Source organism: Coenobita brevimanus, chromosome 80 (assembly GCF_032717465.1).
Source record: "Coenobita brevimanus isolate Jiangsu-jjx chromosome 80, ASM3271746v2, whole genome shotgun sequence".
In the NCBI taxonomy this organism is placed as follows: Eukaryota; Metazoa; Arthropoda; class Malacostraca; order Decapoda; family Coenobitidae; genus Coenobita; species Coenobita brevimanus.
In genome coordinates, this window is record NC_137033.1 from 10,573,162 (window position 1) to 10,595,628 (window position 22,467).

Here is a 22,467-nt window from a genome sequence, read left to right on the forward strand (position 1 = left end):
TTTAACCTCTTCTATCCAGTGCCGTCTCTCGCAGTATAATATTACAACTGCCAGACTATTATGTTCAGCTTAAGATACACGTTTCTAAACGAAGGGAGACCTATCACATAACCTTAATTATTATCTGTACAACTTCAGGGGTGATTTTGAGGGACGACTTCCCGTGGTGGCACCAATATGACCTGATGGCTGCCCGTTTATACCCACGTCTCATAACTCCATTTTATTCTGTAAGAAGGCTGGATTGCAGCAGAACACAACTTCAGCTTGCAATTTGATGGGTTCAGGTTCAGATGAGCCTGAGACTGCAGCTACAGTAACAATAAAAATTCCTGAGGTCATTCAGAATTTTAGAAGAAAAATCATTTACTATCATATACTAAGAAGACGTCCTCGGACTGAACCACTTGCAAAATTACTGATAATATTTATGACCCATTAATTATGGTTACCTTGTTTCCGTTTTCTTCTTGCTGCCATAAAGTGAAATAATTCAACTTGGAAGAGACTCCAAGTAATGAAAGAATGAAAACTATATTCAGCCACCCACGTCTTTTATATTTCATTATCAAAATCGCCAGAAGATTTTGTATACCTCTCCAGTCTTTCCAGACTTCCAAATAATCGTCTGTACATATACATTTTTCTGGATACACTTCAGTAGCCACTTTTGGTTATGATGCTGGCGATCGTAACATCCCTTATGAACATGTGCAGTACTGTATTAGAGAGATTACCTTACAGTCCTTAATGATATCCAAACTCCCGAAAGATGCTTGCCATTCTGTCGATTCTCTTCTGTAATTAAGTCAAATGTGCAAGCAAGCCTTGGAACCAGTGACCATATCTCATATAGCGATCAGTACTAACATTTTTTTTTTTTTTTTTTTTTTTTTTTTTAGTTTTGTCTATAACTATGTCCTTTTAAACGTTTGAGGTTTTGAACTGCAGTCTTGATTTAATCCATTCCAACGCATTTCAGTGGATAGTTTAGCAGTTTTGCGACAGTGCAGTAGTAGAAGTTGCAACCCCAGGCTCAACTGAAAGCAAATCCTAGTGGACCGCAGGCTGAAGTTACCCTTCTCCTGCAGTCCACCACCCTCCTTTTGGAAGATTAGGAAGGAAATGACGGGCATTTGAATGACCAAGCAGTAGTGCCACCCGGTTATATCGTCGCCACTACGTGATGAAGTCCCCCACCAGCACCTTGCAACTGAAAAAAAAAGAAAAAAAGGCAACCCTTTTACACGGAAAAGAAGCCATATATAGCTGCGATCGAAGGTTCCTTTACACGCTCTCGAAACTGTGTCGGAACCTTATTGACATCTTCCCAAACTAACTAGTGATATTACACTGGGTTGAAAGCGTTGTGACCTCGCGTAAATACGAATATGTTCGTGACCCCAAACGTGTAAAAGGATTATCGACCGTAATTGGACTAGGAATTAATTGCTGTTTGTTTACTCGTCGTCAGTTTGCTTGAAGTAGCTTCTGAATGACTTGGCAATATTCTTTTAGTTACACGGCAATATTTTATTAATGGAACGGAAAAAATCTTATATCGGAAGAATTACACCAACTTTTCAAGATTTTATACTGGTAAGATAAATACATTCTCGGCTCTATTTGAAGTCTGTTTACTGCCTGCTTCCCAGATATATTAACACTCACTTCGTCGGAGTAACTCTAGAATTAGATCCCAGTTAATGTAGGATGATTTTACTCAACAGAGAGAGTGAGCCGTGGCAGACTGTGTAACTATTACTATAACGTGAGGACTCACCCGAATATGACTGAAATAATGTGGCAGTGAAATAAAAGTAAAAGCCGTGATTACTTGCTAGTAGACACTCTTTAATATATTAATTATTTCATATGCTGAATAACATTATTTGATCATAGAAAGAATAATAAAAGGACATAAACGTACTGAAAGGATTAATGTGATAGAATGTTTAGGCTTTAAATAGTGTTGTGTATACAGACATCCACACATCATGATATTGTAATCAGTTGGAAATATTTTGTTTCCATTATTGATCTTTTATGTTTTACGTTTCAAAAATAAAATACATGTTATCTGTGCAACCAGCATACGTTATTTAATTCGGGTTTGAGTGTGTACAAAGATCCTGATAATGCTTTCTATTTGTCGATACCGGAGAACACACAGAGGCAGCTACAGACACTCATTCTCATGTTCACAAACACACGCGTGCAAGCACTCTCGTTTTAAAGGCTTTGTGGTATACACTTCACGCACCTGTAAATAGGACTGCAGGCTTGATCATCATCATTATCATCATCAGCAGCAGCAGCAAGTTTCAGAAATAGGGCGGAACACACACACACACACACACACACACACACACACACACACACACACACACACATCAGTTCACAAGCCAATCCTCACCACGTCAGTCCGATATCCATTAATCCACTTCTAAATAACATTTCAGTTAAATCCATATTGTAATCCTATTCATACACCACATAAAGACATCAACCTACACATTAGTCCACCTAGAAAAACATTTATCTGCTTCAACAGACACGGGAAATAAACTTTCTTAAATACTAAATGATGGATAGACTGGAAATATGGTTACTGCAGGATATTTCACTCTCCTATCATCAACATCTCTAAATCCACACATCACTTTACGCATTAATCCCCTCAGCGGACGATTTATCCACATCGACAGTTCTCGCTAAAGACCCACATCAGACAGCAAACGAAAGACAACGTGAGGATATTGTTAATACATTTCGCCTTCAACATCCCTAAACTGCCACATAAAACCATACACCAATCCTCACAATAAAACATCTGTCCACATCACAAGCTTACTCAAAATGTCACAGATCAAAAAGCAAACGAAGACCAAAGTGAGAATGTGGTTATTGCAGGTCCTCTCTCTCTCTCTCCCCCTCTCTCACACTGCCACTCGCTGATGATATTGCACACCGCTGCTGGGATGAGATACCAGTGTCTCAATGTGCGTGTGCCGTGGGTGGTGCTGGTGGGTAGATGTGAGGGGCAGTGAGGAAGTGGAGGTGTTTGTTTATTTGAGACACAAGTGGGTAGGGTGAGGTGTGATTATGTGTTGTGTGTTAAAGAAAGTTCACAATAACAACAGCAACGACAACAACACTGATCTTACTTGGACTGATGTTGATGTGAGCCTTATTTGTTATGTTCAGCTAGTTGGCCTGGTGTGATGTATAGTCGGTTTTGCTGGAAAGAATTTGTGTATATTTTCATGAGGTGTTGAATGGTGTGGGCTGCTTGATGTGGAGTGACGTGTGAGCGAATAATATGTAGTTTGCTTATTGATCTGATGTGGATTGGCTTACTGTGCTTGATGTATATATAATGATATTATTGGATTATTTTTGATGCACTGTCAGCGCTGTCTTCATGTGGAACCATTCATATCGGTTCTCTAGTACAGATATTTTAGTGCTGATGTAATGCGGTAGATGCATTAATGTATATGCAGTTAAGATGAATTTTATCAAAGTGCGTTATATAACTGAGGGCATATTAAATGTATGATATATATTTTTTCATCATGGCTATAATTATGTAGGTAAATTAATGTGGAAGGGGTGTGGATGTAATTTAGGGCTACTGCACAAAAAAATTATGAAATTAAAACAAAAACGGGACACGAACGTAAAGGGAAGGGAACAAAGCGACATCCGAGCAGCGCAATATGAAACAAGATATACATTTGGCAGGACAATCAAGCACACCTACGCATATTGATACGTCCATGGGTACACACACACACACACACACACACACACACACATACCCAAAGACAGACAAGCACAGGCACGTGGAAACACACAGGCACACACACAATCCACATACAGGCAGCCGCACATGCAGTGCGTATACAACACATCCTCTGTAATTACACACACACACACACACACACACACACACACACACACACACACACACATACATATACGCAAGATTGCCTATGTTGAAATGAGCTTCAAAGTGCACTCACATATATAACGCCTACATCACAGCACAAAAAGAATCCAATACTTCCAAAATTATTAGGACGATCATGTATCATGTCAACATAATAGTAGTACGTGCATATACATTCTCTCTCTCCCTCTCTCTCTCTCTCTCTCTCTCTCTCTCTCTCTCTCTCTCTCTCTCTCTCTCTCTCTCACTCTGGCATGTATAACTATCTTCTTAAAGAATGGGTGTTGTAGTGTTAGTGTTTATAGTGCACCCACAGTTTATTTCAGTATATCCTTTAAAAATGAGTGTCTCGGGGGTGAAATAAACTGGTGTGTTGAGTTGGAAATGTGATGGTGGCGGGAGTGGTGGTGATGGAGTGACGGTGATAGGAGGGTGGGGGGCCTGAGTGGTGGTGATGGAGCGGGGACGGTAGTGGGTCGCAGGGAGGTAGGGATGTAATGGGGGTTGAGGGGGAGGCGTAACGTGAGAGCATACGCTTTGAAAATTCGTGGAGGATGATTAAAGATTTGGGTGCAATGAAGGTATATTTCAAAGTATTTTCGAACGCCACCACTACCACCAACAACAAAAATAACAGCAACAACAACAATATCTAGAAAAGCCTCCGTTGCTCCTAAGTACATTACCGTACGTCTTGGGACAGAGACAGTTGAACAAAATATGAACAAGGGAAACTGTGGAAAAAATGATTGGAAAAAAAATTAAAAACAGAGATAAACAAAACTTCCTCTCTTTCCTTTAAACACACACACACACACACACACACACACACACACACACACACACACACACACACAATCGAGACCACCTTAGGGAGGGAGAGTTGATAAAGCACTGGCTCCCATCACTCACGTTATCATCGTTTTCTTGACACTTTCAGGTCTTCCAAAACTGCCAGGAAAATGAAGGGAAAACTAAAACGAAAACTTATAGAAATAGTGGAAAGCTTAGACAAATTATAAAGTAAGGAGATCGTGGAAAGAAATAAAAGGAATGGGAATCTTTGGAAAAACATAAATTTCAAGAGAGGTATATGAGGAGACTAGGTAGAGTAAGTAAAATGTCTCTAAATAATAAAGAAATTAAGAAAAAATGAAGATTACATGAAAAGTAGTTCAAAATCTCTCTCTCTCTCTCTCTCTCTCTCTCTCTCTCACACACACACACACACACACACACACACACACACACACACACACACAATCGAGACTGGCTGAGGAACAGAGCTGATGTATCATTGTCTGCCATCAGTGTCCGCATCATCTATCTCTTGACACCTTCAGGGCTTCAGGCAGGTCCATGGCAGGCGACAAGAGAGCACAGAAAAACTAAAAATAAAAATGCGGAGAATGAAAGCAAAAAGTGCTAGAAATAAATTATGAAAACAGGGAGAAATTTCGAAATCATGGAAAGAAGGAAACTATGGGAGAGCTTGAAAAGTATGGGGAAAATCTTCGTGATAATTACATAAAAGCCAGGAAGGTAAATAAAAAGAAAAGAAAAAAAGGGAAATGTATGAGAAAAGTCGCAGAATCAATGAGAAGCACTAGGAGATAAAATATTAAATGCAATGGAAAGCTTGAGATAAATAACTGAGTAGGAAGGGGGAAGCTACACATGAAAAGATGAAAAGACACAGGAAAAATTCCCTACCTCTCACATCCTCTCTCAGACACAAACCCACTTACAACCGAGAGCACCTGAGGGAGAGAGCTGATATATCACTACCTCCCACCGTTCTATGTCGCCATCATCGTTATTTTGAGTCTTTCAGGGCTTCATCCTTGCTCAGGAGAAGTGATATGGAACAGACACTAAACAATACAATAATACGGAGAAAACCATGGGGAAGATTGAGGAAATTTAGGGATCTCAAATGAGGATCAGGAAAGTGGCATTCTCTCACTCTTTAACACACATACACACACACATACCTCTCTTTTTTTTTTCTCTCTCTCTCTCCCCCTCCGTGTATATATATATATATATATATATATATATATATATATATATATATATATATATATATATATATATATATATATATATATATATAAGCAAAGTTGGGTCTGGTTAGTACTTGGATGGGTGACCGCCTGGGAACACCAGATGCTGTTGGCATCCCTACGTGTCAAGTGGGGTTGGTGGAGGATTAGTGCCCCTCCCTGTAAAACAATTAACTCTAAGCCATTGGCCACCCCGTCTGGGATACATGGCGTCTGGCAATGATGATGATGATGATATATATATATATATATATATATATATATATATATATATATATATATATATATATATATATATATATATATATATATATATATATATCCACTCGATGTGGTGCTGCTGTCGGGTGTCAGCCCTTTCCTCTCCTCCATCCTTCTTACCTTCCATCCTCTTCTGTCTTTCTCTCCTTCAGTCTTTTCTCTTCCTTCTGCCTGTGGGTGACACTACTGTACACTGAGTGACAAGCCAAATGGTTTCCTGTACACCAGGACACCATTTACTTCGCTGGGTGGTAACCATATAACCAAATTTTGGCGCCTGGTGGTTTAGTGGGTAATTATTGCGCTCCAGTCAGATTGAGCCTGCGAAGGTTTATATCCAAGGGATGGTTGGGGTTGATTGCTCATGTAATGTCACTCAGGGATGAGTCAGGCTAGTCACTCTCATCTTAAATGTCGGGACCAATTGCCTAGCCCCGGGCTCCTACGCTTCTCATGGGACAATGTAGTATTGGATATATATATATATATATATATATATATATATATATATATATATATATATATATATATATATATATATATATATATAGATAGATAGATAGATAGATAGATAGATAGATAGATATATGTGTGTGTGTGTGTGTGTGTGTGTTTGTGAATCAGTTCACAGTTTCTTTTTTTTTTTTTTAATGTTTATGATCGTACTAGTTGAGGAGAAGAAGAATACCGTCCTTAACGATGAGACTTATAATAATGATCAGAGTTGCTCTATAGAAATGAGTGCGATGTGCTTTAGATTTTATTTTTTCCTTTCCAGTTTATTTAATATAATAATTTTATGAAGGCTACATCTGACTCCTTCATTCCGAGAGTTTTCGTTCATTCATCATCATTATGATAATCATTCTGAACCTTTTTCCCACCTGAATATCGGGTAAGGTAAAAGTCAGAGAACTAGAAAATAGAGCACATGACAGAGGGAAAATTAAACAGCAGCACTAACAATGGTACAGGCCCCTCATCATTCAAACCTCCAGAACTCAGACATCGCTTCATAGACATAACCATCCTCACATTCGAGCTTCATAATACCCACTGCAACGAGTCAGAAGGAAGAACAAGCCTCTTCCCACCCACATCAGCTTGCCAGGTTCCAATTTGTACGTTTTTCAGGGTTTATTCCTACACCGGATTTTTAACCGTGTCTCTCCCTGTCACCTTTAACCCCTCTGCCTCACCTCTCAATCTCCCGAGCCCTTCCAGAGCTAGCACACTTTTCCGCGACTTTTTTTTTTTTTTTTCCCAGAACAAGATGAGAAGTGCGATTCGGACAAGGCAGGGAAATGGCAGATATATAGATGGAAGGAAAGATAGAGAAGGACTTGCATCTTTCTCCATTGTTAGAGAACCCATTTTTTAAAATATATATTTACTCTAACTTATGAGATATATTTTGCATAATAGAAAGTTTTCAAAATGGAGAGGTTATTTATAGCATTGGTTATCCCCTTCACTACTTCAGATACTTTAAACTTGGTTCAATTGTTCCTGTTGCAAATACCCTCAGACACCAGTTTAATTTTTGGTATGAAAAGTTTAAAAGGCTTCTGCTGGGTTAAAGATCAAACGATTCAAATACACATGCCCAGTGAAATGTGGTAACAAAAATCAGTAGAGGTTACCAGCTTTTGTGAGGAGGAACAATCACCGCTTTCAGGGTTATATATATTCATTTTAGACGATCATGAATACCCTTGTGAATATTGATAGTTTTTAACTAATGCTTATTCTCTTCACGACCAGAATATTGTCCATTATTTGATTAAAGTGCGAATGGTGATTCAATCAAGGTAGAGATATGGCAAAGCTATATATGGAAAGATAATGAAGAATTTGCAACTTCTTGCATATATGCGACATAATCGACCTGACGTAATTCATTATTCCACACACTGGCAGAAAGATATCATCATAATCATCATCATCAGCAGCAGCAGCATCCCCTCTCTGTCTTTTTCCACTTGCAGGTAGGGTGGGGAGAAAAGTGTATGTAATAAAGAATTTTTGCCGGGCTTTCATCTGCTCTTGCTTAGATGCCTTTCTCGCTCAATGGTCATTGCCTCGTTATCATTATGTATCCAACCAACTGAGCTTACGCATGAGACAATAGAAGCAGAACGAGGTGGGTTCAATGTATCGTTTACTTTACACCTTCTCGGTACAGCTGAAATAGGACTTAGGTTCTTGTCACATTAATATAGGAATCAGACAAAATTCTGACGCAGATGGTGGGTGTTAGAGCCGAAGTAGTTACATGTGGAGGTAATTACGCAGGAGGAAACTAGACCTTAGAGAACGGATTTTTAAAGATATATCCAGAGTAGGACACATATTAAGAAAAAGAAAAGCATTGTTCGGTCGTGTATATATACCTGACTTCGCTAGGCCACTCTCTATGCATAAGGTGTCACACTGTCACCTGCATCACGCCTGACGCTGTGAAACGCAATGCCCAGAACATGGCATTAAGAAACAAGCGTTCTTATTTCAAAATTTAACCCGACCTATACGACAGAGAAATTTCATCAGGATGTGGGCTGTATTCTAAGTGGAATCGGAGGCTCTGTAGCAACCCTACCACAGCGATTTGTACTGCGTTTAACAAATCAGCATTCTCTTGTATGTGATTTAGATCGTTGTAATCTCGACATAGCTTGCATCATTGACATACAAGAGCACAGTGAGATGTAAAGTGCAGAATAAATCGCCAAGAAGGAGGTGTTACGATATAGTCAAAGCTGCTTGGAATATGAGTACAACCCTATGTCCGATTCCGACCTCAGTATGGCAGAACTCTTACTCTCGCTATTAGAACACTCAGTCCATGTGTGCCTATTTTAATGAGAAACAGATGTGCAACACGGTAGTAGTAACCACAGGAAATCCCAGGACTCTCTGGTCGAACAATCCCATGAACAGCAGGCAAGGTTTCATGCAGTGGACCGATATTCCCTTGCATTAGACTGCTCTCCTCCACAGCATGGCGCGGAGAAGTGTGGAGAGGTTTGGTTCCTGGATGAACAGAGCATTTGAAGCTCTCCACCCAGTTAACAAGGGCACCATAGTTGGCTCCACATCACCACGTTATTTGGTTATATGGTTACCACTCAGCATACTAAATGGTGTCCTCGGTAAAAGGAACCATTAGGTATGTCTCTCAGTGTCTAGTAACCTAAGAAAGAAGTAGGCAGCATTACCTCTAGTGAATGAATGATGATCAATACCACCGAACAGTTGTGCAACATTTTAGTACAGGAACGACCATATCCTGTTGCTTCTGCATCGAGGAGTTACCAGTATGATATTGATTAGTCTAATTTTACGGGAATCCAGCGAGCGTAAGATTAATTGGTGCCTGTGTCTGTCTACCCGTTTAGCATATCACTAGGCCCTGTGAGGGTAGGTGAGGCATATAGATTAGTGTGCTTGATTCTCGTGTAGGCGTTAAGGCGGAGTTAGCTCAGACGGGCAGAGTTATTTGCTGCTTAAGTTGTAGACAGTCACTCCTTCTTCATGTTGTATTTTTTGTTGTGTCTGTTTGTGCGTCTCTCTCTCTCTCTCTCTCTCTCTCTCTCTCTCTCTCTCTCTCTCTCTCTCTCTCTCTCTCTCTCCATGTGTGTGTGTGTGTGAAAGTGTGTGTCTGTGGGAGTGGGGTGGGGTGTGTGTGTGTGTGTGTTGGCGTGTATCTTAAACGGGAAGAAACGGAGAGGAAGACCTAAAACGAGGTGGAAAAACAATGCGTGAGATTATGTATGGGAGAGTTGTGTTTCGTGGGGAAAAGGGACGTTGTGAAGTAGGAACAGAAACACCACGAAGCCCTTTTGTACGAGTCGCCCCTAGCAAAAGGTAATTATCATTGTGATACGAGACAATACTGCTTCTCCACCTTTTACACAGTTAATTATTTTGTTTGTTTATTATAATTTCCTTCGTTTCTTTAAGTGGGGATCCTCACTCCATTGTTTAGGTGAGAGTAAAAATTTTAATGATGACAGTGATGATGATCTTTATGCTATATTTTTAATACCATTGTGATTAATATTTCCTCTCCTTTAGCCTCGTAAACCAAGTGATGTCTGTATAATGTTCTTGCTACCACCAGATTATTTTTTTCACCTTTTTAATAATACCACTATAACTGCAAGAGTTACATGTTCCTTTCACTCATCGCTTCATTACCCAAGGTCTTCCAGAAGTTTTAATGAAATCTTTGATGCTGGCAGGAATAAGAGCAAACAGAGATCGCCGTAGCCAAGGGGTTAAGTACACACACGTTCCTTATAACTAGAGCTGGGTATTGTTTTGGTTGGCGTGTGTGTGTGTGTGTGTTTAACAAGTAAACCCAAAGTTTAAATCTAATTTTACTAAACATAGAGAAGGGGTTGAGAATTACGCAAGAAACCAATGTTTTTTTTTTCTTTCTTTCTTTTTTTAGGACAGTTGGCCAAAGGTTAAGGTCACAGGGTTATATCAAATTTTGACGTAGCAGTATGAACTTAAGCCATTTTTTCTTACATTATTTTATCCTGCATGAAGACCGGTGGTAATCTAAGAAAGAAGATTTTTTTTTTCTCCTAAGAACGCCTACTCAACGGTCTAGATCACAGAGCGAAATCAAAGTCTGACCCGTGTGTCTGTGTGTGAATAAAATATTTAAAGCAATTTTGATCTGATGCAGACCAATCTTGATGGAAGGACTGAGGATTTAGTCGAGGGAATGATCTATTGTTAAAACAGTAAATACAAAGTCAAGGTCACATAATCAGGTCCGTTTCAACAGTTTTTATCTATTATGGACCAGTTCCCTGGAAGGGTCCAGGATGACTGAGGGATAATGGAGTTCAGTATTTTGAATATACTGTATAGTAAAAGGTCAATATCACAAGGAAAGGTCATACGTCGTCACACGGAAAGGTCAGCTTAAAGAGTTTTGATCCCATTTTGATTAATTAATGATGAAAACTTGAAGGTAAGGGAAGAAAACAGGAATTGGTTTCAACGACAAGTGGTCAATGACCAAGGTCAGAATGAAATTTCAAAGAAGGATCCATGTGTGTCTGAATGTGATCAAAGTTAGGTAAATTAGTGTCGATCTGATCTGGATCAAACTTGGTGAATGGGTTATGGTCAACCAAAGGGCTGACCTCTTGTTATTTGAACAGGTCAATGATCAGGAGTGTAGGGTAAGGCCAAATGTTTGACATTCTATCCCAAACACCCCCCCCCCCCCTATTTTTTCTTTTAACCAGCCGTGAAAGGGAAACTGGTATTGTTTTCAATTTGTCTATCAGTCTATGTGTCTGTCTGTGTGTCTGTTAACTCTACAACTTCGCAGCTTCTCAAGATATCATCATAAAATTTTACAGGTGTGTAGTAGGAAAAAAAAAAAAAACTATCACGAGTTTGAAATTAGTGAAAGTAGATCAAGGTCAAGGTCATAGATATGCATCGGCTACAGGCTGGTGTGATTCCCCCCTGGGGAGGGGGGGCTAGTATTTTTTATTTATATCATACTTTGTGGAAGGACTGAGGATCAGCCCAGGAATAACAAAATACGACGTTGAGAACAATATGTCAAAAAATCAAAGTCACAGGGCGAGGTCATTTTAAAAATTTTGATCCGATTTGAACCAAAGTTGGTGGAATGTTTATCGGTAAAGGAAGAAAGAAGAGATTCGATTTTGAAAGCAATTTGTCAAAAGTCAAGGTCGCTGGGCAAAGTCAGATGTGCAGTCCATAGACCAACCGCGAGGCTCAGGTGTAACACTTTTAACTCTCCTTCTTATTTAAATATTTTCTTTTTCTTTTTTTTTTCTTTTTTTTACCCAAGCCATTATTGTCTGAAGTAGAATTATTTAATTACAGGCGGTAATATCAGGTCTTTAAATGCCCTGGTATAAATTTCATTTTCTTTTTACCACCTCGAGAATATTTTATTCATTTATGTGAAACATGTTACTGTACATAAGGATAAATGGAGTTCTCTTCTAATCGCTTTACTACCAATCATCTCTTCAAAGCTGAAATAATCGTTTGGCGATAAAATGTTGTTGCAGACACGTAGTAAGAATGAACGAAGAAGTACCAGTTAAGATGGCACGGACGGAACCAGTAAGAGGAATAAGGGGTAAAGGGAGGTGGGTCTTTAATTGGAGAGATGTTGCGAAGAGAAATTTTGCAGGACTGGGGGTATGAGAGGAGAACATATGGGAAAAGAAAGATAGCGTATTTCATGTACCAGGGCGTTCAACTACGGCTAAGAATAATGCTAAGAAGGGGGATGAGGAGGAGAAGGACGAGGGAGAGACGACGATGATGATGATGATGATGATGATAAAGAAGTAGAAGACCTCCAGTCACTCAGTCTTAATAATTTGGCCATACGAGATGAAACAATTTACTTCCCTCATCTCGTCTTTGATCACTTATTGCTTTTTTACCCTCTCCTTCCATCACAATTATAATTATTTCCCAATCTTCATTTTCGCGGCCATTCAACGCTTTTTTCATCACGCTAACAAGGTGCTTTGCTTTACTGTAATGAGAAAATTGTTATTCCTGGAGAGACTGTGATGGCCGCGTTCTTTTCTGTTTCTCTTCCGTCTACATCTCCCTTCCATCCATCCTTGCATCCATTATCCTTTCTCTCTCTCTCTCTCTCTCTCTCTCTCTCTCTCTCTCTCTCCTTTTCTGTCCTCCTTGTACGCTGTCATTCTCTTTGCCCTCCCGATATTTCTTGCTACTTCATCTGTCCCTACTTTTTCCTCTGCCATACGCTTACCTTTTTGGTTTTTGTGACCAATTTTACATTGTGTTATTTCTTCATGTCGTCTTTATTGCTCTTTCTCTTTGTTTCGTCCATCCCGTTATTTTTTTGTATCATTCTACTCTTTTTATTAAGTGATTTTTTTTTTTCATCATCCTTCTTTCAGACACTTAGGTCCTCTCCTTTCTTATCACCTTTTGTCCCTTGGTATATTTGCCATTATTCATTACTCCTCTTCCATACACTTAACTTTTCCTATCTTCTATAGCCTTCCATCTCTTGGTGAAGAGGGAATGTAGAAGAAAGAAGAACAGAGTCAAGTAGAAGGGAGGTGTGGAATGATAAAGGAGAATAGGGAAGAAATTTGAGGAAAGGGAAGATAGGAAATAGGAGAAGATTAAAGAGAGTGAGGGGATGGGTGATAAGAGCGAAGGATGAGAACGGAAAGTGAAGAGAGAAAAGTGTAGGGAAGAGGGCAAGAAGGAGAGAGAAAACAGGAAAGAGAGTGGGGAGAAGAGGGGGGGACAGAAGAGAAAGGGGGGGCAGAAGAGAAAGGAGGGAAGAGGGTGGAGAAAACAGAAGGCAAGAGAGAGATGAAGAAGGAAAAGTGTGAGAAAAAGAGAATATAGAAGAGAAGAGAAGGGTGAAGAGAGTGGAGGAAAGAGGAGGCAGAAGAGAGAAGAAGGACGGTGAGGGAGAGAGGATGGAAGAGACAAATGAAAGATGGTGAGGAAGAGGGAGTGGAAAAGAGAAGGGAAGATGTAAGAGGGTGGGAGGGAAGGGAGGTAGAAGAGGGGAGAAGACAGAAGAGGGAAGGGAGGGGGAGGAGATATGAAAAAAGAAAAGGGAAATGGGGTCGGAGAGAGGGGAAGTAGGAGAGTGGGGAAGAGGATGAGAGGGGGAGGTGGATGTAGGAGAAAGAGAAAAGGGAAGAATGGGTGAAATGTGGATTTAGGGCATAGGAGAAGATAAGAGAGAGTGAGGAGATGAGGTGACGGGAGGTACAAGAAAGAAAAAACAAAAACAGGTTGAGGGAAGGGTGAGGCTGTGTTTAAATGGGAGCAGATGAGACTGATGAAGTTACGAAGCTCGCTAGAAAACAATGGTGCTGTTAACAGAGCAGAAGTGTTGTTGGCATATATGGCTTTATAGTTCCTTTCATTTTTTTTTTTTGATAATGTCATACGGCAATATCACCTTGACTTTCGCATTTGTAATTGTGATATTCAATTAATGTCGTAAACCAAAGAGGAGATTTAGGTGGCATACGAAAAAGTATATATATCACTGATAGTAACACACTGAAAGAATTCACTCTCCCAGCGAGATTATGGACCGATATCTGGTCACAGGCTGCCTATCCAGCTGTTCTGCTAATACAAAAATTGCACAGATAGCCTGTACCATGCATACAATTGCGGACAAATGAGGCAGCTGCACACCCACTGTTTGGTTGGCTGTACGTGACTATCCTGATTTGGTAAAATGTGTGATTTATTATTTATATTTTTTTACGAATTGGTGTTTTGGAGTGGTTAATCTATAAAACAGTGTGCATTTATGACCAGAAAAATTATTGTACGGTATAAGTAACACCAGCCAAATAGTTGGAGTGTTATAGGTTTGGTTTTCCACAACTGTACATATAATTATGTTTCAAAGTACAAAGATATCAACTTTATGTTATTATGTATACTTTTCAAGATGAAGGAGTTAGATACACGCTCCATTAACCCCCTCGCTAAAAGAGATAAGATGCATGCACTAATTTTCACCCAGTGCTCTGTTCAGCACTCAGGGAGGAAAATGAAGCCACTCTTCTGGAAAGGTTAATGCCCTTCATCAGTAGCTGTCGGAATTATCAAGACAAAGGAAACTGTTTTCCCTCTTCTGGAAAATTCAGATAATGTTATTTCATGATAATCTTGCTACCTTCAGATGATTATACTCAGCCAAGGAAAAACCTCTCGCAATGAAAAGGGTGAAAAGTACCTTCACAAAGTGTTAACTAAGAGATATTTACATTTCGTTAAATGAAATCACCTAATACCTCCCAACCCATATTCTCTCAGTACCTTCTTTCTCCCGTTTCCCCAATACCCTGTCCCTCCATCTTCCTATACCCTTCCCCTCCCTTACTTCGTTGCCATCCTTCCGCCCTTCCTCCGTTCCCTGGTCCTCAGTCAGTATTCATCCATAACCAACTTTCCTGTGCTCTCCTCTCCCCCGTCTTTTCTAGTTACCCCTAGCTTTCTTTCAATTATGCATCCTGCTCCACCGGCCCCTTCTTTCCTAATACCCACCTTCTTGTCTCCAATCATCCTCCTTTCATCCATAACACTCTCTCCACCATCTTTCCTTCTTTCTCAGTACTTCCTCAGTTTCCAGTACCTTTCCTCCTCCAACTCCCCGTTCTCTCTCCCAATACCTCCATCCACTGGCCCCTTCACTCCCTCTCCAAAACCCATCCATTTTCTCTTCCAGTACCCCCATCCACTGGTTCCCTCCCTCCCTCCCTCCCGACAACCCGTCCATCCTCTCTCCCTGTATCCCCATCCACTGGCCCCTTTCCTCTTTAACTCCCATTTCACCCTCACTTCTAAAAATCCCCATCCACCACTCCACCTTCCTACTCTCTCATCCACCCTCTCCACCATTTTTCCCTTTCCCAGTACCTTCTCTAGCTATCCACTCCAACGCCGCCAATCTCTCCAACTTCAATTACGGCTCAAATCCCAGACTTCCAATTTTTACACCTGGTAAATTACTCCCCGGCTCTCGTGGCTCCCAGTTTTGTTTTCAATATTTACGGAACGCTGATCTCTTTAAAACGAACACCACGGACAGACCGACGGATGAATTTGGCCTATTGTGCTTTTTTTTCGTTATTTAATTTAATCTTCTTGGTTCTGTCGGTCGGTAATGCCAATCTGTTTTTGTGTGCAGACACTTTTGATGTTGGAAAGGCTTGTGTTCAGTCATGTGTTGAAGTGTGTGTGTGTGTGTGTGTGTGTGTGTGTGTGTGTGTGTGTGTGTGTGTGTGTCCTGATATGCACTGGATTTTGTGTGTGCCGTGATGTATTTGCCTCTGTGTGGACATTTTTGCTCGTATTGTGTGTGTGTGTGTGTGTGTGTGTGTGTGTGTGTGTGTGTGTGTGTGTGTGTGTGTGTGTGTGTGTGTGTGTGTGTGTGTGTGTGTGTGTGTGTTTGTGTGTGTGTGTAGATATGAAAATCTGTCGGCTTAAGTTTCTGGATGTGATATGTGGGCTTGTGTAATTATAAGTGTATGTTGGAGAAAGGTAATATGCTGTCCTAAGATTGACCGAACTCCATCAACATTCATCACCATCATCCCAACTATTTCCCATTTAAGAGATTAGGTGACGTTTTACCGGGAAGCAATGAAAGAGAACACACAAAAGTAGGAGGCCGCCAGAACATTCAAGAATTTTTAATCTATTGCTACTTATGTAAAGACGGCTTCTCTTCATCATTCTTCTCTCAGATGATTTTCTCCTCTTTCATCATATTTCCCGAGTCTAAGCACTTTCTCCTTCTCCACATCCTCCTTCCTTTCTTAATCCTTCATCTCCTTTCTTTCATTTCCCCCTCATTCTTTTTTTTTTTTTTTAATCCACCCTTGTCTCCTCATACTCGTCCTCCCTTAACACCTCTTCCTTCTGCACTCCTTTCTCCCCTTTTGCTCATCCAGTTAATTCACCTCCACCTCGCTCTATTTCCCACTCCCTTCAGTCGTTTGCCCCATCCTCTGCATTTGGTCTTCCCCCCTGCTTACTTCATCTCTTCTTTATTTAATTTACGTTTATTCCCTTCTTCCCTCTCCACTTCATTATTTCCTGATTAATTTTAATTATGCCCTTTTTCTTATTCCTTCCAAAGCCCATCATCTTTTTCTCTCTTTTCTGGCCACCTCTACATCTCCTTACTTACCTTTCCGTTCCATCAGTGATTTATTCCTTTCCTTTTCTCTCCTTCCTCTCCTTCTCCTCGATCCCTCTTTTTCCTCCTCCCGTATCAGTCGTATCCCTTCCCTTGCATCTCCTTCCGACCTCTCTGTGTCTCCCCTCTGTCTCACATTTCTTCTCCTTCGTCGCTCTCTCTTTCTCTCTCTCTCTCTCAACCTCACCCCTGACCCTCCCCCATTATCTTCCCCCCGCTCCTCTGCCTCTTCCTCCGCAGCTCTCCCACCAGAATCCCCCCTCTCACAACATCCCCCATCTTCTTCCTTTCCCTTATATTCCCACCTTCCCCCTATCCACTATTTATCATCCTCTATTTCTCCCATTCTCATCACCTTTTTTTTTACTATACTGGAAACTTGAAGGAATAACAGATTGAGAAAAAAAAAAACTATAAAAAATTTGCACAACGTTGTCTTCCGCTCATATACAAAGAAATAACATCGAAGTGTTTTATCATTTCTGGGTTGGAATTTTATGGGAATGTGATCTGAGGAAGAGAATATCAAACATTTGTTACCGGAATAAATGAATTTTAATCGGGAGGAGTTATGCATTATGGAAAGGGTATTGTGAAGTCATAGATGCTCCAGTTCTTTTTCTCATTTATATTCGACTCAGGACATAAATTACACTGTCCATTCACGAGGTCAAGCAACCCTGCCACGCGCAACAGATGGCGCACATATCTTTAAACTCTTCAGTCATATGACGTATATTCTAATTAAATCTTGCCATCTCAAGACGCTTTTACTCAGCTTAGGAGGGATATTTAGAAACAGAGTGGTTGGTACAGCCCTCACTTTAGCTCATTCACTACATTAAATTTCCCCCAAGCTTTAACAAAATCGTCTGGTAAAGGACAAAAGAAAATCGTCATTGAGTTGAAGGGGTTAAATGTTACTACAGGTATTATATGTTTGTGTTACTACTTACATCCTCGCATTCCGAACCCCTCTGTCCTTTTCCTCCTCACAACTCACCCCTCCTCATCTAACAATTCACTCACTCACACACACGCACACACACACACACACACACACACACACACACACACACACACACACACACACACACACACACACACATCTAATGTTTTCCCTCCGTTCTCTGCCCCTCAGTGCCCCCAACCAGTGTCGATGTGCGTGGGGCGGCAGGTCAGCTTCTGGCAGGGTCACGTCAGGAGGTGCGGTGTCTCTCCACAGGCTCACGACCTCCAGCCAACCTCACCTGGGACTTAGAGGGAGCGCAGGACTGGTCGCCGCTAGAGGTCACGCAGGTTGGTCTCACAAATGATTTCACTTGTGTTTTTTATTTATTTATTTTTTAATGAAAGGAAGACGGAATCAAAGCCAAGAAACCCACAAGATTGTTCATTCCAGGGAACAGTAAGAACAAAAATCATACATATGATTTCATCTAAGTTTTTATTTTTTATTATGTAAGGAAGAAGGAACTAAAATAGAAGCCCACAAGGCTGTTCCCTCCAAGAAAAAATACAAACAAAACACAGAGAGCCAAATTCTAGATTAACCGCCTATTTCGAAATGTCCTTAAGCCCTTCACTACAATGAAGTATTTTCGTTGTTGTGCTGAATTACAGGTCCCACGGAAAGCTCCACATTATTATATTCCTGTTATCTGCAGACGATTTTATTCACCTCAGACGAGATTTTTCAAACTTGCAAACGTAGATACAACATTCTTTTTTTTTTTTTTTCAACTGGAGGGCTCTCCAAAAATGAGTAATCTACTATACTCCTTTTATTTTAATTTGGCTTAAAATTGCCATCTCCTCGTCTTGAATGCTGACTTGCACCAATAGATTAAAACTATAACATGGTGCCAGTAATATGGAAGTGCAATGGAAACGACGTAAAGCTGCTGCATTGTATTTTTCTGCCATTGAGTTACATGAAATAAGCTGCAAACGGACGAAAAGATGGGCCAGTTTAAGGTAAAAGAACTGTATAAGAAAGAATTGAACAAGTTGGCGTACTGGGGATGAAGTTAATGTTTTATTGTGGTTTTCGTATAATTCTGTCATTGACATATATTGAATATATAATGTACAATGGAACAGTGGTCAGCGACATGCAGATATTAACAGGGCAGAACACACAGGCCACAGTCACAGGCTCGGCTTTAGGACATAAATTGAACTAAAGGTAATAGACAATGGGTTCAGCTTAGGGTAATAGGCTCGACTGAGGGGAAGAGGTTCTATTGAGAGTAATCAGTCCATCTGAGGATAATTGGTTTGACTGAGGGTAACAGGTTCAACTAAGGGTAATAGTTTCGACTGAACGTAATAAATATGACGAGGAGTGATAGGTTCAACTGAAAATAATAGATTCACACGAGAGTAACAACTTCAGCTGGGGGCATTATATTCAGCTAAGGGTACTAGGTTCCACTGAGTGTAATACGTTCAACTGAGGTAATAAGTCCAACTGTGGATTATAGGTTCAGCGGAGAGTAATGGGTTCAGCTGAGGATAATACGTTCGACTTGGAGTAATACTTTTGGAGGTAACACTCTGAGGTCACGAGTTTTGAGATATGTTTGGAAGCAATATAGACTACAGATTAGTAGGCCACACAGGTCAAATCATGCAGGTAAGGGCAACGTGCCCACCAAATTTAGTATAACCAGGGTCATACACGCAGGTCTTGAGGTCACGCAGGTTAGAAGACCATACTAATTTCGAGGTCACATAGGTTGATTTCCGAGTCAACTAGGTCATACAAACAGGTCTTGAGGTCATACCGGTTATGAGAGTCTAAAAGTTATTATGTCACACTGATTACAAGGTATTCTTGAAAATATTAGTAGTAACAAGTGCTGAACAAAGCAACACAGTTTCACCCAAGTAATTCAGGGCACACTTGGAGTATTTTTACAGCAGCCTAAATTGAGACAACAAAGAAAATAACATAAACTAAGAAATATTGCTTAGTTCTACCTTTCATGGAGACAGAAGAGTTCCAGGAGATGATAGATGAACTGAGAAAGGACTGCTTGAAAGTATAATTAAGGATGATTATGTAACTCGGAGGTAACGTTTAACAGAGATGTTTAGTCGACTCCAATATAACTGGGATACGATGAGGTGTGGTAGAATGTGCTGAAATTCGTGACGAAATCAAACAGTTAATACAATGAGGTAAAGTGCTTTGGTTAGTAATGGTAACATGAAGAAGGATCGGAATAAGTACTGCACCCGCCTCTTAGTCAAAAAAGTAATGTATATACAGTTCAAGTTTCGTCTTTCCTGCTTTAAATTATACAGTATTTTGGATAACTGAAGTCTAATTAAAATCCTTACAACACGGATTTGGGAGTGCTTAGAGTGGAAATGAATGGATTATGTTAGGTTTCAGATGGAGGGTTAAAAAGAGAGCTACTTGGATGAGGCAGCTCACGAAAGTGGAGGAAATAATTTAGAAACACAATTGGACATAGATAAGCTACGTTTCTCGCAGAAGAGTTAATGGATAAAAATACATTTATAGGTTACAATCAAGTTATCAACTGGGATGAAGAAGTAATCCGAACTAAACTGAATAATGAAATTCACAGATTTTTCAAGACTGAGTAGAATAGGCTTGCGGGTAATATGTTAGACTGGAGAAAAATGTGACAAGCCTTTGTCATCCACTGAACTATCTTACATGTAGTGATAATGACGATGATGATGACGATGATGATGATGATGATGATGATGATGATGATGAAGATTCACGTGAACTCAGAAGTTATTCTACGACGAAAAAATAAACAATTCTCGACATTTATTTATATTTGATTGCATTTATTTCGTTCTCCAGTTTACGCTATTTCTTTTCCTGAAAGTTGAAATATCCACAACACGATTTTGGCAAACGGGAAGACTTATATTGCTTTCTCGAAAATTCATGTCCGAATATTTTCAGCGACGCGGAGATATTGTCTTTAAAAATTTATCAAGGAGAGACACTGAGTTACAAAATTGGCTTTTACCTTACGAAACGGATCAAAGAAAGGAAATATTGCCTAAGGCACGAACATTCAATAGGTTTGCCATTTTCATAAACCTTTTATACAAAGACATTTTTAATACACCCTGCGCTTCTACTGGACAGTTTTCTTTAGTATTAGGAAAAATTATCGCAGTGAAGCTTTTGAAACATTCTCCAGTAACTTCAAAAATGTCATGTTCTTTTTTTCTGGAGCCGGGAGAACTTTCAGGGAATGGTTAATGCCTTCAGCCCGATGATGTGATTTTTATTTTGTTCGTTCTGTCTCTTTAAAAAACAGTCAAGCTTATGTTAGATATTTTGAATTGTTGGATGCCGATGCAGACTTCACTATTATTAGTTTGATTTCATCAGAGGGAGGAAGACTGCTCATAAAACTTGAATACCTACTCATGGTTGCTTGAAATTTAATAAATCTTAGTCATGAGGTAGAAATGAGTCTCCTTGGATACTAGCCAAAATTATCCTCAAATGTGACTACATTTGACCGTTAACTGAGCTAAAGGAAGTTAAGGATCTTTGTTTGACGAGATTCAACAGACTATAGCTCCCTCAGGAATAGGAGTTCTCCTTAAAGTTCAATATAATCGGTTGCTGGCAGCATGAATAAACCAAGAAATATATCGTTGTAGTTAAAAGATTAAATATATGTTGTAACTGTGGCTTACTCTGTCCTGACAGAAAGTTACTTCCTCTCACTATTGAATGCTGAGCCGTTATAGGTGGATGATTGAATATGTTGCGAGCTATGAATAAATGGTAAGGAGATGATGGATGAAAAGTATGTTATCTTATTTGGCCATTAAATAACTAATAATCGGCTAAAACGATATTCAGATTTGTCAGGTACAGTTAAAGTGACTATAGAAGGCATTATTCACCTAAAATGTTGTTGTTGTTGTTGCTGGTGTTTAAAGCGAGTCTCTCTGGTTGAGAACACCCATCGACCACAGATAAGTAACTGCTTCTGGGGGTCTGCTGTTTATAGTATCATACTTTTCGTCAGCTTCCACTAGTAGACTTTTACTGTTAACATCATTGTGATTCTAGTTGTTATTCTGCTAAGCCCGAGATGAAGAAAAGACACAGACAAACCAAAGAAGAAAAAGACACAAGCAAAACCAGGAAAAAGAAAAGACACAGGCAAACCAAAGAGAAAAAAAAAACACAAGTAAATCCAAGAAAAATAAGACACAAGCAAACCAGAGGAAAATAACACAAGCAAACCAGAGAAAAAGAAAAGACACAAGCAAACCACAGAGAAAAGAACACAAGCCAACCAAAGATAACGAAAAGACACAAGCAAAACAAAGAGAAAAAAAAACAAACAAATCAAAGAAAAAGAAATGACACACGCAAACCAAGGAGCAAAGAACACAAACGAACCAAAGAAAAGAAG

The 22,467-nt window shown here is 39.8% G+C and overlaps 1 protein-coding gene across 1 annotated transcript in view; it reads left to right on the forward strand.

The window, feature by feature from the left end:
- Positions 1-22,467, forward strand: part of LOC145409229 (uncharacterized) — a 259,152-nt gene that overhangs the window by 162,082 nt on the left and 74,603 nt on the right. Inside the window, exon 7 of the mRNA XM_080279712.1 lies at positions 18,171-18,328. Coding sequence (XP_080135838.1) covers positions 18,171-18,328 — 158 coding nt within the window. The remainder of the gene's footprint in view (positions 1-18,170; positions 18,329-22,467) is intronic.